Source organism: Balaenoptera borealis (assembly GCF_965194805.1).
Source record: "Balaenoptera borealis genome assembly, chromosome: 17".
NCBI lineage: Eukaryota > Metazoa > Chordata > Mammalia > Artiodactyla > Balaenopteridae > Balaenoptera > Balaenoptera borealis.
The window spans coordinates 41,444,339-41,465,824 of record NC_138876.1 but is presented as its reverse complement, the minus strand read 5'-3'; the positions used below and the strand labels follow the sequence as shown (position 1 = coordinate 41,465,824).

General features: G+C 36.4%; 1 protein-coding gene across 4 annotated transcripts in view; it reads right to left on the bottom strand.

Annotated features, from left to right (window-relative positions):
* The window catches only part of VIRMA (vir like m6A methyltransferase associated), a 59,744-nt gene that overhangs the window by 33,798 nt on the left and 4,460 nt on the right, over window positions 1–21,486 (bottom strand). For 2 of the 4 annotated variants that reach the window (XM_082363266.1, XM_082363265.1), the window contains exons 2-8: window positions 17,259–17,374; window positions 13,447–13,533; window positions 12,298–12,346; window positions 10,609–10,777; window positions 6,092–6,214; window positions 5,252–5,524; window positions 2,227–3,367 (exon numbers count right to left, since the gene is read on the bottom strand). In XM_082363266.1, coding sequence (XP_082219392.1) covers window positions 2,227–3,367; window positions 5,252–5,524; window positions 6,092–6,214; window positions 10,609–10,777; window positions 12,298–12,346; window positions 13,447–13,533; window positions 17,259–17,374 — 1,958 coding nt within the window. Of the gene's footprint in view, window positions 1–2,226; window positions 3,368–5,251; window positions 5,525–6,091; window positions 6,215–10,608; window positions 10,778–12,297; window positions 12,347–13,446; window positions 13,534–17,258; window positions 17,375–21,486 lie in introns of those variants that run through there. The other 2 variants (XM_082363267.1, XM_082363268.1) reach the window with 2 other exon arrangements.

The window sequence follows — 21,486 nt, the reverse complement described above, 5'->3', positions numbered from 1 at the left end:
TTCAGAAAATAGTTAACATGGCAGGCCTCAGAATGTTTATTCTTAGAAAGGCCTGCTGGCAAGGTTGGCCCTTGGCTGGCCTCTGGGGACTTGGATTTTGGGAGGGTTTCCGCCCACCAACTGGAAAGAATACTCACTGCACCTAAACTGTTTATGCAAATAATATGGTTTACGCTGAACACCTGCTTTCCTTCTGGGAGTCTGGAATTCTGATACATGCTAGGTACTGGGTGCCTACATGGCTATCCCCCAATAATAAGCTTGGATGCTGAGATTCCAATGAGCTTCCTCAGTACGTAACATTTCACACGTGTCACAATTTGTTGCTGGGGGACTTAAGCGGGTCCTGTGTGCCTAAATGAGGAAAGGACTCTGGAAGTTTATGACTCGTTTCCCCAGGCTTCGTCCCATGTACCCCTTCCCTTTGCTGATCGTGTTTTGTATCCTTTTGATATAATAAATCGTGGTCGTGATTACAACACAGTCCTGTGACTCCATCTAGCAAATCTCGGGGGTTATCTTGAAGACCCCAACATGGGACATTAGAGCCTTGCCGTCACTTCAAACTAATCCTTCCAAAATGTAATTATTTCTCCTTTCAAAATTCACTCTCCCTCCTAATTTACCAGTTTCTGTCCATAAAACCACAGTTCCAATAGTTACCTTGGCTAGAAACATCAAAGCTCCTTCTTACTTTCTCTTACTAGGTTCAGTTGCCAAGTCCTAGTAATGCTTTTTCACAGACTCTCAATATTAGCACAATATTTGTCTTCCCATTTTCTGTAAATGCCACTATATCAGGCCAAGTACTTAGCACAACACCTACCACCTAGAATCTTCAGACAGGCTTATCTACCTAATAACTCCAATTTCTCTTCCACTGCAATATATCTTGTAACTATAATATAATCTTAGAACACTACTTTGATCATACCAGATCTGCTACTCCAAAATATTCGAGATCTTCCCACATTCTAAAAACAAAATCCCTGGGAATTCCCTGGCAGTCCAGTGATTAGGACTCGGTGCTCTCACTGCCAGGGGCCCGGGTTTGATCCCTGGTCAGGGAACTAAGATCCCACAATCTACGCAGTGCAGCCAAAACAAATAAATTAAAAAAAAAAAAATCCAAATTCCTTAGTGCACAGCATTCAAAGCCCTTTATTTCCTAAAGTCTGATACCCAAACATACCTCCTCCAATTATGGGGAGAAAAACAAGACTTAGTAGGCCATTAATTACTAGTTTCCCCTCAATGACTATGTGAGAGCATCACCCTTTTCTGACACTCAGTCATCCTCAGTGCATGACTTCAATTCCTACTTTATCAAAAATAGGATCAGTGAGAAGTGCCTTGTCTCCTCTACTGTCTCCACACTACAAAGATATCTGTATTTGTATACATATAAGGTTTCCTTTCTCTTGTTCAAAGCCAAACTCCTACTTTGTACTCTTGACCTCATCTCCTACCAGACCTTGCTTTAGCAATTACCACCTTACACTCCTGTAAGAACTCAAACTAAGGCAAGATCTGATATTTTCAGCTAAAAATAGGAATGGATAGGTACAGATTTTAGAATGGACAAGTACTGATTTTCTGTTAATGCACTATGTTCCAAAGCAAGGCAAAAAATACTCACAGAAATAAGGAATAAAATAATAAAAATGCAATTTTTGCATTTAGTTAAAAAATTATTTACAGGCAAAATGCCAAAAAAGAAACTCAAAAATTAAAACAAAATTTAAAAAATCTACTGTGGGTACCTAATAATGGCAAAACTGTACCAATAGATAACTAGAGAGTTAGACGGCAGAAACAAGTGGTAATTAAACCTTTAATATATCTTTAACCAGGTAATCTACAATGTATTACAGTGATAAGGTACAAAGAGGTTTACACTGAAAAGCTCTCTCCTTCCTGTTCCATGCTCTTTGTACCACCTTCCCAGAAGCCACTCAGCGGTTTCTCATTTATTCTTGCTCACAGACATGCTTATACAAGCACTGTTGTTGATTATTACTATCTTTAACTTAAGTTGCTATTACAACTTTAAGTATTAACTAAATATAGCTCACCCATAGTAACATACTTCTCAGTTCCACTACTACTTATTTTAAAATATCAAGTATCCTTGACCTACAGACAGAGTAAAAAAAAAAAACCAACCACATAAAATTGCCTCTAATGACTGGTAAAATATATTTCCCAAAGCCAAAAATGTCTTACCTAAAGAGAACAGGGTACGGATCATCCCTCTCTGGTGGTCCAGTAATACGTGCCATCGTTGGGAAAGACTTAACAGGAGGTTGGATCATTGTATGAGGTGCAGTTTCCATTAAATGAAAAACTTCCTCTAAGAGGTTAATAAGCTTTTCTATTTCCCCTTCACTTATATTTGAGGATTCCAAAAGATCCATATCCAGTGAAGCCTCTACCTCATTTTCATATTCTGGGTTTGTTCTCTCAAGTCCAGTATCTGTATCATGATCAGGTTCACTGTGGTTAGGAACAGAAGAAGTCTTCTCTGCTAAATGGTCACCAAGTCTTTTAATCTCTGACAAAATTTCATAGAAATGGCATTTCTGAAGAATAGCTGAACCAGCAGTGACAACTCTCACAGTCTGATCTAAAAGTATGAGCTCCAGCAGTTTTTGATAGCCACTTTTTTCACTCTGCCTACTTCTTAAAAATGCTTCCATTCCTTCTGTCATACTAATGACACTGTCCAAAGCTTTAAATGCATTTAACTTAAGGGAAGATGAGACATGGTCAGCAAACAGGAGCTCAAATAATCCACTGATCACTCCTGCTTGCAGCAGTCCCATGACTCCTTGGGCCCCACATTCTGCTAGTGAGGATACTAATTTGGTCCCAGCTTTGAGCTGTCGGACATTTAAGGCAATGGGTTGGCGAAGGGCTACTTGTAAATTTAAAGCTTGCATGGTCCAGTCTATCAACTGGCCAAGGGCGTCTTGTTTTGTGTTTTTCAATTGCAAATAACTTAATCCTTTTATTATTAAACTTGGAATTTCTTCTAAAGCTGTTACCCATTTTGCACCTCTATCTTCTTGATACAAATCCAACAGTTCAGTTAACTTCACTGAGGCTTCTACTGCCCCTGAATTTTCTTTATCTGGACCTTGATCCTTCATTCTACTGATTTCAATTTCAAAAGTAGTCTTGTATGGACAGCTGAAGTATAAAAGTGGTACAAGCTCCCTGTCATATGGATCATACGTCATAGGAGGAACTGAAGCTAAGTCTTCAGCAGTGTATTCGACATCAAAGTTTGGATACTTAAATGTTTCACGTTCCAAGTCAGCAATTCCGTCTTCATCACTGGAAATTTGTTCATAACCATCATCCCCTGAAAATCAGTTTGAATAATATTTAGTTGTTACATCATTGTTGTTTAATGCAGAACAATCTGGTTTGTCAAAAAAATCATTTAATAGTGTGGCAAAAAATAAAAATTAATGATTTCCTCAACAAAATTAATTTCTGCCCCAATATCTTATCAACAATTACTAACATTTTATAGTTTCTAATAGAATAATTATGGAGAAACTTCATAAGTGAAGTCTTCTATTATATCTGTTCAGCTTTACAACTAACTCTGCTACAGATATTTTCCTCACAAAATTAAATTAGAAATGCCTCAAAAAACAAACCAAAAATACCTCTCTCAGGAGGAAAGAAATTAAGCTTGCCCTCATGAGAGAGTATTTTTAAGATGGAAAAAATAAATTGATGGGCCAAAATTATTAAATTAACTAAGAATTAGTACCATAAATGCCAAGCTACACCAAATATTTCCAGGAAGAACATTCTATGTTCTTTTTATAACACGAATTTCATATTCCTTCACTTTCACGTCTCTGTATTTACCTGTCACACAGTTTCCCCAGTTCTGTATTATGTTTTTAGGGAAAATTTGTTCATATAAAGTGCTCAGCTTTGCCAAAACAAAGAGTTTTCATATTATGACACATGCAGCTTTTTCCTCTATTTATTAATACAGGACTAGAAGTAATACAGGACTAGAGACGGAAAACTTGTTGGTTTTACTTTTTAACACTACTATTACCTGGCTGTGGTAAAACAGAGATGTGCAATTACAGCCTAAGAAAGAAAAGGAAATGGTTCCACAGTATTCCTCGAGTAACAGCCCTCTTTTGACATTCTTTAGCTCAAAACAATTTAGCCATAGCAATACACTCATATTTGAAAAGGAAGGGCCTATAGAGACTTGACTCTGGAACAACCACCAGATGTCTTCTGGTAAAAATCAAATTAACCAGCCTCATTCTCTCACCTTCTCTATAAAAATGTCATCTGATTAACAAAGCCTGCATGAAATCTAACTACTACTTGCCAGTCAAATACAATAAATCTAAAAAGGATTTTGTGGTAATATGGAAATGGGGTTAAGCTAAAAAGGTTATCACTCAATAACCCAATTATTTATATTTTGTAAAAGAGCCCCTGTGATACTAGAATGGTCCTCTCTCTCATGTAGAACGACGACGCTCACCCTTACTATCTTATAGAAGAACAAGGCAGATAATCTGTCATTTTACATAAATACTTTAACACTACATTCCATTTATTGGAGAAATTAAGAGCCAATTAGCTTAAATATCTCTTTTTGCTTTCAAAGGAAAAATAAAGCCTAACTAAAGGACTGCATAATGCTGCCATATGTCCCTGCGTAATTGAGATTTTTCCTTCTGAATTTCTAAAAATAATGTAGCATTTTGCCAAAATATCTAGGTGGCAGACATCTTTAGCAATTCCACCCAGCTTAAAACACCACTCCTTTACTCTCAAAACAGATCACCAAATCCCTAATCACAATGTATTTACTGCATATCCCTGCTTCCCTGGACAAAGCTGATGGTATCAAGGGGCAGCTGATACCACAGCAAGCCAAACAGCATCTCTCTCCCAGACAACTGGATCTGGATCTGAGACACAGCCAGGTAGTTTAGACTGGCTGGTTAAAGAAAGGTTAAACATGTGGGGTGAACAGAGATATAACAGTTAGTTAACAGAATATAAATTAGAAACACAAAACAAAGAAAAGATGGAAATCCCAGCTCTAGTCGAGTCTTAAGGCCCAGCTACAGTCTGACTCTTAGGTTTCTTGAAAGCCATTTATCTCTGCTACAAATTCTTTTGCATTACTAAAAGCTACATCAAGCTAGTTTCTAGCACTTAAAACCAAAAAGTCCTAGCTAATTTAACCCACCTTCACCTTCTTCATCTTCTTCACCTTCTTCCTCTTCATCTTCCTCTTCCTCCTCAGGGATACTATCTACTGTATGGCGATCATCCTCATCCTCATCCTCTTCTTCCTCGACATCCACATCATCTTCATCGTCTTCTCCTTCTTCTTGTTGTTCCTCTTCTACTTCTCCTTCATCAGAATATTGACCTTCCTGGGGAACAGAATTCCGATCAGGAGAAATGGGCTCAAAGTAATCTTCTCTATGAGGAGCATCCTCTTCCTTGTCACCAGACACTGAAAAATTGAGGTTTAAGGCACAGATTATTTTGACTTTTTAAATAACATGAGGCAGAAGGACTGGATACTGCAACTACTTAATGACATTCTGGATGATTTACCTCATAACATCCTTAAAAGAAAAAGTGGTAGAATTACTTGCTTTTAAAAAATATTGAGTATACAGTACACAACTTTATACAGTGAGAATTAATAAAGTATGCTATGTTATGTTCTAATACAATAATCCTCTTCTTTTTTAGCTATTAAGTAACTATACAGATTTTTATCTCTTCCGATACCTACTGTTTATTTTTACTGGTGCTGTTCTGTACATACCACTGTAGCACATTAACATTTTATTTTCAAAGTAATGTTGCTTCAGCTTCAGATTAATTAACTGATTTTTTTTCTTTTAACAAATTCACTTGCCAACAAAAAAACACAAGAAAACACTGCACAGAATGGAGGCAGAGGATATTCATCAAGATTTGATTACCAGCATCTAATTTTTTTCTTTAATCAAAAAGTACTATTAACATTAATCAAGAGGGGGAAAAAAACTATCACTGATATTATTTCTACCTGGCAATGGCATGGGATCATCCTCATCATCATCAGGTGGAGGGGGTCCTGGTGGAGTTCTTGGTCCCCTTGGCTGTGGTCTCGGAGGACTTCCATTAAACTGATCTTCTTTCTCCCCATCAGCTAATTTTATTAGAAAAAGAAAAAGAACTTTCAAATGACTTAAGTATAGCGAAATAAATGCATGACAAAAATGCTATTCCTCATTTGAGTTTTCATCTTCAGAATTTATTAACTTTTTCCTTCCTGACATGTAACAGAAATTTTGCTAATTAGTTTATAATGGGAAAGTTAGAATTTCTGATGTCCCATATACCAAAATATAATGTATGTAACTCTTGGGCATTATCCCAGAGAAATGGAGACTTTGTCAGACACTGTGATAAGGCTACAGACAACAGAAAAGATCAATGAAACTACAAGCTTAGAAAAGATAAAATTAACAAACCTTTAGCTAGACTCACCGAGTAAAAAAGAGGACTCGAAATCAGAAATGAAAGAGGAGATACTACAACTGATACCACCAAAACAAAGGATCATACCAAGCTACTATGAACAATTATACACCAACAAACTGGACAACCTAGAAGAAATGGATACAGCCCTAGAAACATACAACCTACCAAGACTGAATCATGATTAAATAGAACATCTGAACAGACCAACTACTATAAGGAGATTGAATCAGTAATCAAAAACCTCCCAAAAACAAAAGTCCAGGACCATAAGTCTTTACTGCTGAATTCTACCAAATATTCCAAGAAGAATTAATACCAGTCCTTCTCAAAGTCTTCCAAACTCGTTTACAAGGCCAGCATTACCCTAATACCAAAACTAGACAAGGATGCCTCAAGAAAAGAAAGTTACAGGCCAATATCCCTGATGAACATACATGCAAAAATCCTCAACAAAATATTAGCAAGACGAATTCTATAATACATTAAAAGGATCATACATCATGATCAAGTGGCATTTATTCCAGGGATGCAAGAGTGGTTCTGCATCTGCACATTAGTCAATGTGATACATTAACAAAATGAAGGCTAAAAATCATATGATCATCTCAACAGATACAGTAAAATCATTTTTCAAAATTCAAAATCATTTATGATAAACACTCTCAACAAAACAGGTATAGAGGGAATGTACCACACCATAACAGGCCATATGTGAAAAGCCCATAGCTTTAACATCATTTTCAATGGTAAAAAACTGAAAGCTTTTCCTCTAAGATCAAGAACAGAACAAGGATACCCACCTCTTGCCACTTTTATTCAACATAGTGTTGGAAGTCCTAGCCAGTGCAATTAGGCAAGAAAAAGAAATAAAAGGCAACCAAATTGGAAAGGAAGAAGTAAAACTGTCGCTCTTTGCAGATAACCTGATACAGGTATACCCTGCTTTTTGGAAGTTCATTTTATGCCATTTCACTTTTACAAAAGACCTATCTTAGTACCTGTTTTCACTAACCAAAAGAAATCCAAAGTGGATTTTCACTTTTACAAAAAAATGTGAAAAGAGAAAATAAGTGTTAAGCATTTGTTTTGCACTGAGCTGTTATAGAGGCAACATAACCCCAAAGAGTGAGAGTGGCACTGCCAAGCTCCTTCCCTGGCAACTACACTCAGCATCTCAGCATTTAGCCACCATAGCTTTGAACTATGTCGGTGAACATCTGGGCTTTATCTCAATTTATTTTGTGCGTCCATTAGCAAGATGTGTCCTAAGGTAATTGTTTCTTCGTTTTATACCATTTTGGTGTATGAAAGGTTTCATAGGAACACTCTATTTCAGACAGCAGGGGAAACCTGTATAATATAAAGAAAACCCTAAAGACTCCATTAAAAACCTATTAGAGGGGCTTCCCTGGTGGTCCAGTGGTAAAGAATCCACCTTCTAACGCAGGGGACATTGGTTTGATTCCCTGGTCGGGGAACTAAGATCCCACATGCCATGGGGCAACTAAGCCCACGCACCACAACTACTGAGCCCGTGCGCCTCAACTAGAGAGCCGCGTGCTGCAAACTACAGAACCCATGTTCTCTGGAGACCACGCACCACAACTAGAGAAAGAAAAACCCGCCTACCACAACTAGAGAGAAGCCCATGCACTGCAACGAAGAGCCCGCATGCTGCAATGAAAGATCCCGCATGCTGCAATGAAGATCCTGCATGCCAAAACAAAGACCCAATGCAGCCAAAAATAAAAATAGATAAAAAAATTTTTAAAAACCTATTAGAACTAATAAACAAATACAGTAAATCTGTAGGACACAAGATCAATACCCAAAAAAGGTTGCATTTCTATACACTAATAATGAACTACGAGAAAGAGAAATTAAGAAAATCCCATTTACAATTGTATCCAAAAGTATAAAACACTTAGGAATAAATTTAACCAAGGACATGAAATACATGTATGTTGAAAACTACAAGATATTGATGAAAGAGACTGAAGGAGACACAAATAAATGAAAAGATATTCTGTGCCCATGGATTGGAAGAATTAATACTGTTAAAATGTCCATACTAGGGGGACTTCCCTGGGGGTCCAGTGGTTAGAATTCCACACTTCCACTGCAGGGGGTCCGGGTTCAATCCCTGGCCAGGGAACCAAGATCCCGCAAGCCACACAGCGTGGCCAAAAAAAAAAAGTCCATACTCCCCTAAGCAATATACAAATTTAATGCAATCCCTACCAAAATTCCAATGGCATTTTTCACAGAAATAGAACAACAATCCTAAAACTTGTATAGAACCATCAAAGACCCCAAAGAGCCAAAGCAATCTTGAGAAAGAAGAATAAAGCTGGAGGTATCACACAACGTTACAAACAACGTTACAGAGCAGTAGTACTTTAAACAGTATGGTATTGGCATAAAAAGAGACACAAAGGTCAATGGAACAGAACAGAGAGCCCAGAAATAAATCCATGCATATATGGTCAATTAATTTACCTGTGCTTAGCAGGTAAGATATAAGAAAAAAGATTAAACTACAGTGTGTGACCACCATCAGAGCAAAGATCTCACACCACACTATTATATAAGGATTTAAGAGAAGCAATGGTCATTTTATTTGTGCTCATAAAATACTAATTGTAAAGCAAAATATTTTCCCCTATGACCTCAACTATAATTTCAAAATTTATTCCCAAATCTCCTTAGCTCAACAGCTTACGAGTAATACTAGAGTGAGGAAAAGAGACCCTGGAAAACATGAGTCTATAAAATGAAAGTCACTAAAGTTTATTAGAGGTTTTTTGTTTGTTCTTTTATAAAGTTGCTTGTGCTTTATTTTTATTTTTTTAATATTTATTTATTTATTTAGGCTGCGCCAGGTCTTAGCTGCAGCACGTGGACTCTTAGTTGTGGCATGTGGACTCTCAGTTGTGGCACATGAACCCTTAGTTGTGGCATGCATGAGGGATCAGTTTCCCGACCAGGGGTTGAACCCAGGCCCCCTGCATTGGGAGCGCAGGGTCTTACCCACTGAACCACCAGGGAAGCCCCTGTTTGTTTTATTTTTTTTCTCCCCGCCATGAGGCACATGGGATCTTAGTTCACTGACCAGGGAATGAACCCATGCCCCCTGCATTGGAAGTGGGAGTCTTAACCACTGGACCACCAGGGAAGTCCCTAGAGTTTTTATTTTTCTTGTCTTGAGTTAATAAGCAAAAGGTTCTCAAAAGCAGGAAAATCTGCCTTAGCTAAGATTTAGACATCTAAGGAAATTTGAAATGCAGTCCTGATAAAACAAATGCCATTAACATGAGTATTCCAAAAACACCTACCAAATTTACTGCCTATTCTTCAATTCTTTGAAAGACAATTTTCATAGTAAACCATGAATAACCATGGATTATATTATCATATACATATTTTAAATGAAAAAAAAAACACCTTGGGTCAATTAAAAAAGCATTCTTGCAAAGTAGAGGAAGAAAATAAAATGCAACCACTTCAACATAAAAGACACTCTTATAGGAAAGAATGGGAGACTGACAGATAACTTGTCAAGCCTTAAACAAGGTTCAAAAAGTATAAGAGTCCTTTGAGTTACCTTTTCCTACTATAATGAACATAAGTGTCACTGATAAAAGCAAATTTAAAATTCTCACCAAGGGGACATCCCTGGTGGCGCAGTGGTTAAGAGTCCACCTGCCAATGCAGGGGGACATGGGTTCGATCCCCAGTCCTGGAAGGTCCCACATGCCATGGAGCAATTAAGCCCATGAGCCACAACTACTGAGCCAGTGTGCCACAACTACTGAAACCCATGTGCCCTAGAGCCCACGCACCACAACTACTGGGCCCATGCACCACAACTACTGAAGCCCACGCGCCTAGAGCCCATGCTCTGCAACAAGAGAAGCCACCGCAATGAGAAGCCCGCACACTGCAACAAACAGTAGCCCCTGCTCGCCACAACTAAAGAAAGCCTGTGCACAGCAACGAAGACCCACAACAGCCAAAAGTAAATAATAAAAATTAAATTAAATTAAATTAAATTCTCACCATGTTTTGGATTCCTTTTCAAACTTGGCTGTGGCTGGGGAGGTGGTGGAGGTGGAGGTGGAGGTGGTGGAGAGTCTCTGTCATGACTTATGACTCTATCCACTGATCCATATATTGCCAGTGTCAGACAGTTGTACCAGCCTCTTAGCACCAAACCATCAGTATTCACCTGATTTGGGGGGAGGGGGAGGGGAAGAGATATCTTTCAAATGAATGTTTTACTATGTCAGAAGTAAACTGATATCAAATTAGTTTGTGGTTCAACTAAAGTATAAAAGTATGCTGAAATGCAAAGGTCAATACTGGTGGAAATTCACCCAGAGGCACAACTTTTGCATGGCCCTCCAGAGTTACCATACCTAAAACTGTCTCAGGACTACATCTCCCCAGTTCTATACTTTAGGCCAATCCTATTCAAAAAGCATAACCAGATTCCCAACCAAGAAAAGAGAAATGAGAAGGAAATTACGAGGGAGCTACTGCCAATTCATAAATTAAACCCAAATAGTTACAGGGGTCATGGAGATACACAAAAGTACAAATTGTGCCCAGTCTCAAGAATTATAAAGCCTATAAAATTATACAGCATTCTTTTTACATGACATGCAGGTATATTCTATGTATCTACATTGTACTTAAAAAGTAAGGGTAACCAGAGGCATTAAACAAATTGTTTTTGCTAAGAAACTTTATCCTAAAAAGATCAAAGACTTTATCAATGCCATTAACCCTCAATATTTCCTTATAAAATAACTTTATGTTTTTCAGAGCTTATCTATTAATCACTCTATCTTCAGAATAACTATGAGAGGTAATCAGAGCAAACATTATCAACAAATAAGAAAATGAGAGTGTCAGTAGAAAAATTTGGCTAGAAACCAAAGCCCCTGACTTCTGAGTTCTCCTCCCACTCTACAGTGTTGGGTAAAGATGAAATAATAAGTGGTAATGGAACCCTAGAGGGTTCTAGAGGAAGAAAAAAATTATTATTCTCCTTGCTAACCTTAGTAAACTCTAGCAAAGGGAAATCGGGGACCAGAAGAAAGGCTCAAAGACTATGCCCACGGATTGACAAACTCTAAACAGAAATACCACTGGAAGGAAGATAAATAGATAAAGAATACAATTTTCAGTCTAAACAAGGTGCAGAGGATTAAATACCCATCCCCCACCAAAAACAAACAGCAGGCTGAGTAGTTCCATATTAGATCACCATTATTTTTGGATTTTGGCTCTTCCATGATTCAGATCTTTTAGATGCTTTTAGAATGGCATTTGGTATCAAGAAAAAGACACTTTTGATACGCAAGGAAGAAGTATGAAATATGAATTTTAAAGAAAACTTAATTAAGGTACAATGGTGTTTAATAATAATTTACCTGCCTGTCATCTTCTGAATTTGCCCACCTAAATGAAAAGAAGGAAAAGCACAGATGCTGGCTTCTTCCTGACCCAAGTATAAAATTAGAATAAACGGCTATATGGGTAGATAATAGCATTACAACGTCTTTGCTCCATTTTAAAATAGATTCTGGAATACAAGAGGAATCAGACAAGAAATGATGATATTCTGCAGAACTAGAACCAAGTAAGTTGACATTCTGCATCACTGGTTTATCTGGATCAAAAACTCTGAATGGAGGTGAGAACAACGGTAGTAACAAGTTGAAAACTGACTTCTACAATTACCTTTGAGTTGGGTCTAAAGATGATGGAAGTATTCTCATCATATTCCAGGCTGCCAAAAGAGTAGGAATAAATATATAGGCTCAAACACTGAACATCACAGTTCATGAAGAAGTTTTTCTAGATTCATATATTTCAATCAAATGCTAGATTTGTGTTTTAATGAACTACAAAGTTTGGGTTTAATTTACTCTCCACAAAATGATATCAAGAAAAAGTATAAAACAAACCCCCCAGAGATTCTGGTCCAATTGCTTTGAGGTGTGTGTGAGAATCAATGTTTGTTTAAAAGCATCCCAGGTAATTCTAATGTACAGCCAGAGTAGAGACCCATAGCATTATAGTCTTCAAAAAAATGTATACTGGGACCAAAATTTTTAAAAAGCACCTATTTTTATCAGGTACTGACATAAGAATAACATTCTATAATATTAAAAATTAGCTGCTTCAGATTACCTAGGTTCCCTTCATTTTAAAAAGAGGTTAAATTATCAATATAATTTAATAATAAATGAGTGGAGAATCAATAAAAGAATAAGCAAAATCTAGAAAACTTAATTCCTGACAGGGACAGAAAATTTTCCATTTTTAAGCTGCCTTTAAAAAATTTTTATTTTATAAATGAGTTTTTATAAATGAGTAAACCCATCTGACGGTTAATTCATTTGTAGACATCAAAACAACTAGTGTTAGTCATATCTAGCATGTATCACGTAATTCAAAATAGGAGTAACTATTAACAAAATTCTCATTTTACAAAAATGTGACTATGGAATTTTAAATTACGTAGTAGTGTGATGTAAAAAACATAGACAAAATCTCAATGTGTTTATATAGGTTTTTTTAAGAATCAAAAAGTAATCTTTTCCAAATTAGAAGGGTATTATCAAATCATGTGATATGTATAATGCATACATCAATAAAAAGCAAACAAAAGATGGTTAATGTTTCACACATTTAAAATTTTATTTTATAAATAAACTCAACATGTTCTTAGGAGCTTGACATTTCCTTAATATTGTCGATTGAGAAAATTAAACCCTGAGTTCTTGGGTCTACCACCATACATAGCCTTTTCTTCTATCTAAAGAATAAAAAGGTTTTGCTTACTAACTTATGAGTTTCTGGTGAAATTACCTAGTAAGTACATACCTTCCCAACCTATCGAAAACTGGGGCACTTGGTTTGCTTACATTGTTAAAGAATAAGTCTAATTGAAATGTGTGCGGTGATGTCTCCCTGTGAATGAAACAAAGTTGAAACGTCAGCCTTTACAATAATCAGTTCCTAAATTAAAACAAAAAACAAAGTAAGTACAAATTTAAGAGCAATTCTAGAATTAAGATAAAATATTCCTAATATGTAAATAACAAAAACACGGAGTTAACTGCAATATTTCCTGTAATTTTATTCACATCCAATTCTCAAGTAGTCAACTATTCACTTTGAGTATTACTGAAAAATTTTTAGCCATAAAATATCTTTCGCCTGCTACTTGGACCATTTTAAAACACACAGATATTTAAATTTTTTAATGTATTTTAATGCAAATGCTAATTAATCATGATATCTAGTTTTATAATTCCTTATATCATTATTCTATTAGCAAAAAGAATCAGGCGTTAACTAACTCTAAGTTGTAAATAATAATTACCATTTAATTTCAATTTAACCCACATTCATACAGGACTGTAATAATAATTTGAGCATCAGAGTCCTAAATTGTGACTTAAAGCCCAGACTGAAATTTGTATAGCACTGATTTACATAAATATTTTGATTTTTCTATAGACTTCTATAATCAAGATAAAGCCTATTTAATTTGCATTAGAATGAAACCTTGCTACACCCTTGCTGAAATTCTTTAGGCTCAACTAAAACCTTGATTTTTAAACAATGCATGCTTTGTTGTTTATTTATAAAAAATCCAAATGGTAAAAAGTGTAATGCCCAGAGTACTCTGAAAGAGATTCCCTTATGTATTTCTGGTAGAAGTACAAACAGGTACAATCATTCTGAAAGACAATATGGCAATAAAATTCAGGAGACTGAGAAAATGTTCACACCATTTGATCCAAAAATACTTTTCTCTACTAAGTGCTTCTATGGAAACACTAATATACAAAGACTTTTTTTCAAGAGGAGGTGCATTATACAAATAATTTGAAAACTAAAAACCATCTTATGGTCTCCACTTTAAGAACTAGCCAAATAAATAAGAGTACATTGATTTGTTAGATTATGCAGTCATTAGAAATCATATTTTCAAATAAATTTAAATGATGTGAAGTACTCCTGACATAATGTTAAATGAAATAAAGGAATACACAGAATAGCATGCAGTGGGATCAGAGCAGAATCATACATTTTATCTTACACAAATTCAACTATATGTGCTCAACAGCTCTAGTCTCTCTGTCCTATCCTTCCTCTTCAAACCAGACCCTGGCCTCCAATATCTCAAGGAAAGGAAAAAGGACTGAAATGCAAATTCTTTCCTCTGGAAGCACCAAAGACTCAGGTCCTGGTCACTGAAAAGCGATTTAAAGAATCAATGGTAATTTGACTCCACTAGACTTTCATCTTAAAACTTGTTGACTCTAAAACCTAACCTCACATAAGATACCACATTTACAAAACACAAAAAAACAAAATATATATACAAACGCACACATATAAATTTAAAAACACATGGCTTCAAATGTTAAGATTCTCTCAGAATGGAGGGATAACAGGGGTTTTAATTTTACCTGACATAGTTCTGAATTTCATAATGAGAAAAAATACTATCATAAAGTGTGCTGCACAAATATATCATCTCTAACATTACTTTCAACCTTGAGATTTCAGGCTTCCCAACATCTTACATATTTGTATTACTGAATCAATACCTTATTTTACTGTTCTACAACATACTGTGTATCAAGTTGTTTCTGATAATAATTTCATATTTGGAACTATTAAAACATGAACAGCCATTCACGCCCAGCTAAGAAAAAGGAGAGAGATAAGAAGAGCAGAAATGTAACAAATACTCTTACCCACTGCAGCTAATGGCAGAGATTCATATTGCCTGCTGTGGTAGCCAGCCTCCAAAATGGCCCCCAAAGACCCCTGCTTCCTGGTATTCACACCCCTGTGTAGTTCCCTCCCACACTGTACCAGTAGAATATGTAATCAACAGAATATAGTAAAAGCAGTATATTGAAGTATGTCACAGTATGCCATTTCTGATATTAAGTTATAAAATACAGCAACTGTGGCTTCCTTCTTGGGCATGCTCTCTCACTTTCATTCTTGGATCACTCACCCTGCAAAAATACATGCTGTGACATAAGCAACCCATAGAAAGGATCTCCTGGCAAAGAACTGAAGATCTGCCAACAGTCATGTGAACAGGCTTCTAAAATTCCCCAGCCTCAGTCAAATCTGAGACTGCAACCCAAAGCCTATATCTTAGTTATAACCTTATGAGGGAACTTGAGCCAATCAAGCAACTCCCAGGTTCCTGACCCTCAGAAATAGGGGGGGATTAGGTTGCTAAATTTTCTACAGTTTGTTATACAGCAACAGGTAACTAATAGACCTTTCTTGACCAAAAGCAGTACAGTTAGAGAAGACTGCTGGATACACTATCATTACTCCATCTTTCTCATTCTACACACATAGGAAAAGCAGAAAGAAATACAGGAAAACAGGAGTTTTTATTTCCTTACACATGGCAAAAAAGATATGTAGTCAATTACAATGATTTGTCATTATAAATACTAATCATTCTTACTGTTTTGTTTTGTATTTGTTTTACCTTTGAATGACCTGAAAACATTTGAAGATTTTTATATCTACCTCTACGAATAACCAACTACTTTTCACAATTATGAAGAAATGAGCCCTTAACTTTGAATCTGTACCATTAACAGTCACCCCTGTAGCTGGCTTAACTCTTTCAGGTAATAGAAACTGAGCTATCACAGCATGGACATAACAAAATGTGGCACTGATACATAAGAGTAACACCTAGGCCATAAGCTAAAAACCCACAGATATATTTATTATACATATTCATGTTTCTATAACCAAAATTTAGCTTTCATCTCCAATTCATGTAATTAAAATCAGAAGAAGATGATTATTCATGTTACAACAAAGATCAAATTCCTCTGTTTTATGTCAGTTGTTAAAATTATCAACAACTCCACAACAGGGAATTCCCTGGAGGTCCAGTGGTTAGGACTTGGTGCTTTCTCTGCCATGGCCCAGGTTCAATCCCTGGTCAGGAAACTAAGATCCCACAAGCCGTACTGCATGGCCAAAAAATAAAAATTAAAAAAAGATTAAAAAAAAAAAAAAAACAAAACTCTACATCAGGAACCATGTCTTACATTTGGTTTATTTCACAAAGAGCCTAAGAAAGAGAAATGATGCTCAAATAACTACGTGCTGAGTACAACTAATGGCTAATGTGAAGCTACATATTTATAAAAAGACACACATATCAGGCTAAGGAGATCACCAATAAGTCATGAAAACTGATACTATAAAATAATATAATAAAAACTGTAGCAACATAATAAAAGATATATTTCTAAATATTCAGACTCATTTTTATTTACTTTCAAGGAAGAAGTCACGTTAAAAATACTTCTTCTACTATACTGTGCCACCCTAGAATGGTTTGGAAAATATAAACCTATTTCCACCAATTAAAAAAAAAGAAATGAAGAAAGAAAAACTTAATCTAGTACTCAGGTCAAATAATGACTCTTTTCAAGTTTATAATAATATATGAATTATACAGAAAACCTAAAGTCAATTACAATGCAACATAGCATAACCATAACTGAATAAAGTTTTAGGTTTTTTGTTTTTTACTTACAAAATATTACCTTAAATTTTTGCATTTAAGAGTATGTTTCTAGATCAACTTTAGTCAAAAGTACTTTTAAAAAAGAAAACTGACTTACCCATATGCTCTACTGTCAGGCAAGCTGCTATGGGCTCTTACTCCTGGGGGTATGACTCGGACTTCATTGATATAAACCACACATGGAAAACGAACCACGTCTATATGAGAACTTTGCTTTAAGAAAAGGGGGGAGAGGAATATACTGTAAGCAAAACACTTTGTCTATTCAAAATTTATTCACTTCAATTTGTTTCATTCAGAATGCCACAAATAATTTTAAAATAAACACCACATCATTGAAACAGTGCTATTACATTATTTATAATGGTATTAAAAATCACTCCTAAAAATATCTGACGATCAAATGTACCTAGTTAAATTTCTCCATTTGTATAACAACATTTCCTGCATCTGCTTCCCTGCTGATGTTTTGCTTAGGCCAATATAGACCTACAATCCTTTACTGGAAACCTCTGGAGCCAGACACCGTTCAGAATCCTGAGTTTTGGAATTCCTTGGCGGTCCAGTGATGAGTACTACGCGCTTCCACTGCAAGGGGCACGGGCTTGATCCCTGGTCAGGGCATTAAGATCCCGCACACCAGGCAGCGCCAGCCAAAGACAAAACAGAATCCTGACTTTTCAGATTTTTAGAAAGCAAATGATACAAACACTACATATTACTTAACACCCCCAGTGGCTTCTGGGGCAGTACCTTGTAACCAAAACATTAATACTTCTGCAGCAACATGTATAAACAGTTACACTAAATAAAGATTATAACTAGCATCATATCAGTTCAAATCAGAGCATGTGGCCAGATGTATTTAGGGCAGATTTTTCTGCCATTTTTGAATTTCTGAATTATAGATGAGAGATTGTGAATCTCTACTTAAATTAGCTTAATTTACCAAACTTACATACTAATATCAAGAGATCAAGGGAAGCCATTTAGGCACCGAACAGTTAAGGTAAACCCTCTCAAATTTAAAAAAGGAAAAAAAATCCACAAACTAAGAATTTATTATAATAACATAAATGGATAGCATAAATTTAGTGTACATTTATTTCTATGTATCATTTGACACAAGATCAGACAAATGTAGTTCTTGCAATCAATAATTTAAAAAGAAATTTTTTACACTGTTTTTGGACGACTGTTTTATATCAACTTTTCCTAGCAGTTCAGCTAAACATCATTACCTAGTGGTCAAAGTTTATAATAAGAATGGTTCATATTATTTGCATCTAGAAAGACTGAGTCCTAAGTGCCTCTTGAAGCTGCAAAGAATACTGTGCCTATCAACAGACCAAAAGACTAGTCAAATGAGTCTTTCCTAAAATGTGACAGAGGATGACTTTCCAATTTTGCATTTTAAGCTCAGAGATTAAATATCATTAAATATATAGGTATAGAAATCTTAACATAATGTTAACTATTCAAGTGTACTTTATACTCTCAAAGATATAAAAGAAACAGGATGAATGCAAAGTGTGGCTGATTGCTGTTTGTTTTCCAATACAACTCTTCTTCTAGAGAAGTTTGAGTTGGGCAAAAGTAAACTAAAAACTGAATTTCCCATATCCTGGGAAGCCAGTGTGAACATGTGATTGCTAGATTCTGATCAATGGGATGGAAATGGAAATGATGTAGGCAACTCTGGGTCATGTCCTTAAAGGAAAGATTCAGACTTCAGAAACTCCTGCCACCTCTTCTTCTATACTCTGCTGCCTTTCTAGAACACATGTTATGGTAAGCTGTCTTGGACAATGCAGGCAATTCCCTAAGAATGGGAGAGGAACCTGTCTCTGACAATGCAGAGCTGTCACATTAGCCCTAGAATACTTAAAACCAGATTGAAAGAGAAAACCCTATTTTATCTAACCCACTGTTATCCTGACTTTATGAAAGCAGCTGAAATTGTATCCTAATTATTACAAATATACTGTAGGTATTCAATAAATATTACAGTAGATTTATATAAAAGAAATAAGCATTCTGCCTCAAACTTTGGTTCTGTTTCCGTCCTGTAAAGAACTGCTCTACTTAAAAAGTCTACTATACAGAAGCTCCTTTGCTTATATGGTTAAAAATTCTCATTAATATTTACAAAGGAAACTTAGAACAAAACTTTATTTATTCTAACCTCCTTCCACCCTGCCCCCTGCTAATTAATGAATGGTATTAGTAGTAGTTAGGGTGTAGTCACTGTGGACCTAAAAAAATGAACTTGAGGTTTTACAAATAGCCTTTCAAAATCTATTTTGTTTGTAAGTAGAAGAGTTTTTATATTAGTTGCTACCACTTTTATTCAACATTTATTTTGAAACACTTACTAAATGTCTATAATGTTCCAAGGTATGCTAGGTCCTGAGAATATAAAGACAAGACATAATCCCTGCCATTAAGGTACAATCTTCTGTAGCAGATGAATAGATAAATTGCTATGATACAGACTCACACAGGAAACTATGAAAATTCAAAAGCGTACTTACCTAAATCAGACTGTGGGCAAATATTTGTGGGGAGAAAAGAAGAGTGTCAGGGAAGGCTTCCCAAAAGAAGTAGCAACTGATCTAAGTAAGTGTTTAAGGAAAACAAGAATCAGTGGAACAGAGGGAGAAAGAGCTTTCTAGGCAAAGGGAGAAGCATGTGCAAAAGGAATGCAAACAAGAACTTGGAAGGTTCAAGAAATTACAAGCATAGTTCACCAAGCCTAGAGGGCAAAATGTGGGAGGAAAATAGGGCAGAGTAGCTAAACACAATCAATAGAATTACAAGAAATAAGTTTTTCATTCACTGCCAGAAGTCAACTCCAAAAATTTGTATCGCCATTTAGGACCTCTCTCCTGAGCCCCAGACCACTGTATCCAACTGTCAACTAGACATCTCCATTTGAATGTCCCTCTGGCACCAAAAACTCAACAAGTCCAAAACTAAACTGTCCTACATCAGTGATGGCACCACGATCCAGACAATGGCCAAGAGAGAAAACATTATCATCCTTGGATTCTTTCTCATTCTCTCTCACCTAAATAATTCCTTCACCCAAACATCAAGTCCTACTGATTAAATCAAACCTCTAAACAGCTCTCAGATCTGTGCATTTCCCTCCACTTCCGCTGTCACTCCTCTAGTTCTAGACACTAGGCCAAATTCCTTGGTCTTATAAACAAGTATGGTCTCTTCTCACCACTCCAAATTTATAGCCCCAACATACCCTGGTTTTCCTCATCTTTATGCCGTCACTTATGCTACTGTCTCTGCTTAGAACCCTTCCACGCTCCTCTCCCAACTCCTTTCAGATGTCAACTTTCTCTTAAAAGCTAAGTCAGATCAAGTCTAGATGAGTGCTTATCAAACTAAATTCTAATTGCTTCTTTTAACTCTCCTGTTGGAGTGGTATTTCAAGAAGACAAGAACCAAGTCTCAGTTTACTGTTATATTCATAGTGCTGAGCATATTCATTTAATGAATGAAAGACTTTTTTTTAACTTTTTAAAAATTATTTATTTATTTATCTATCTATTTATTTATTTATTTTTGGCTGCGTTGGGTCTTCCTTGCTGCACGCGGGCTTTCTCTAGTTGCAGCAAGCAGGGGCTCCTCTTCATTGTGGTGCACGGGCTTCTCACTGTGGTGGCTTCTCTTTGTTGCAGAGCACGGGTTCTAGGCGCGCGGGCTTCAGTAGTTGTGGCTCACGGGCTCTAGAGCGCAGGCTCAGTAGTTGTGGCACACGGGCTTAGTTGCCCTGTCGGCATGTGGGATCTTCCCAGAGCAGGGCTCGAACCTGTGTCCCCTGCATTGGCAGGCGGATTCTTAACCACTGCGCCACCAGGGAAGCCTGAAAGACTTTTAACAGGTGCTTAATAAGAGTTGACTGAATTGTGTTTTCAAAGTTAAAAATATTACAGTGAAGCAGGGGCTTAAAATATCTAGAGTACCTAAACCTAGGAAGACAGGCTGACAGTGGGAAACCATGGAATGGAAGGTTTATGATTAGAGAGGTACCTGTAAAGTGAAGGACAGACTGGTCAGGTTCCATGACTCAGCCACATCTATCTAAGGAAGAAGTCATTGTGTGTTTAAAGGTCACAGTATAGCTGTCTCTCCTTACTTTCCTATTCCTGCAAATATCTTCTCTTCCCTATCCTCTCCTAAGGGTAAACTAAGGCTATGTCATCTATTCCTGCCACTTCCATTATCACTGCTGTTTGCATGAGTTCCAAATTGGCTTCCTAAACTCTAAAATGAAGTAGGACTTTCTAACATCAATCACCCTCGTA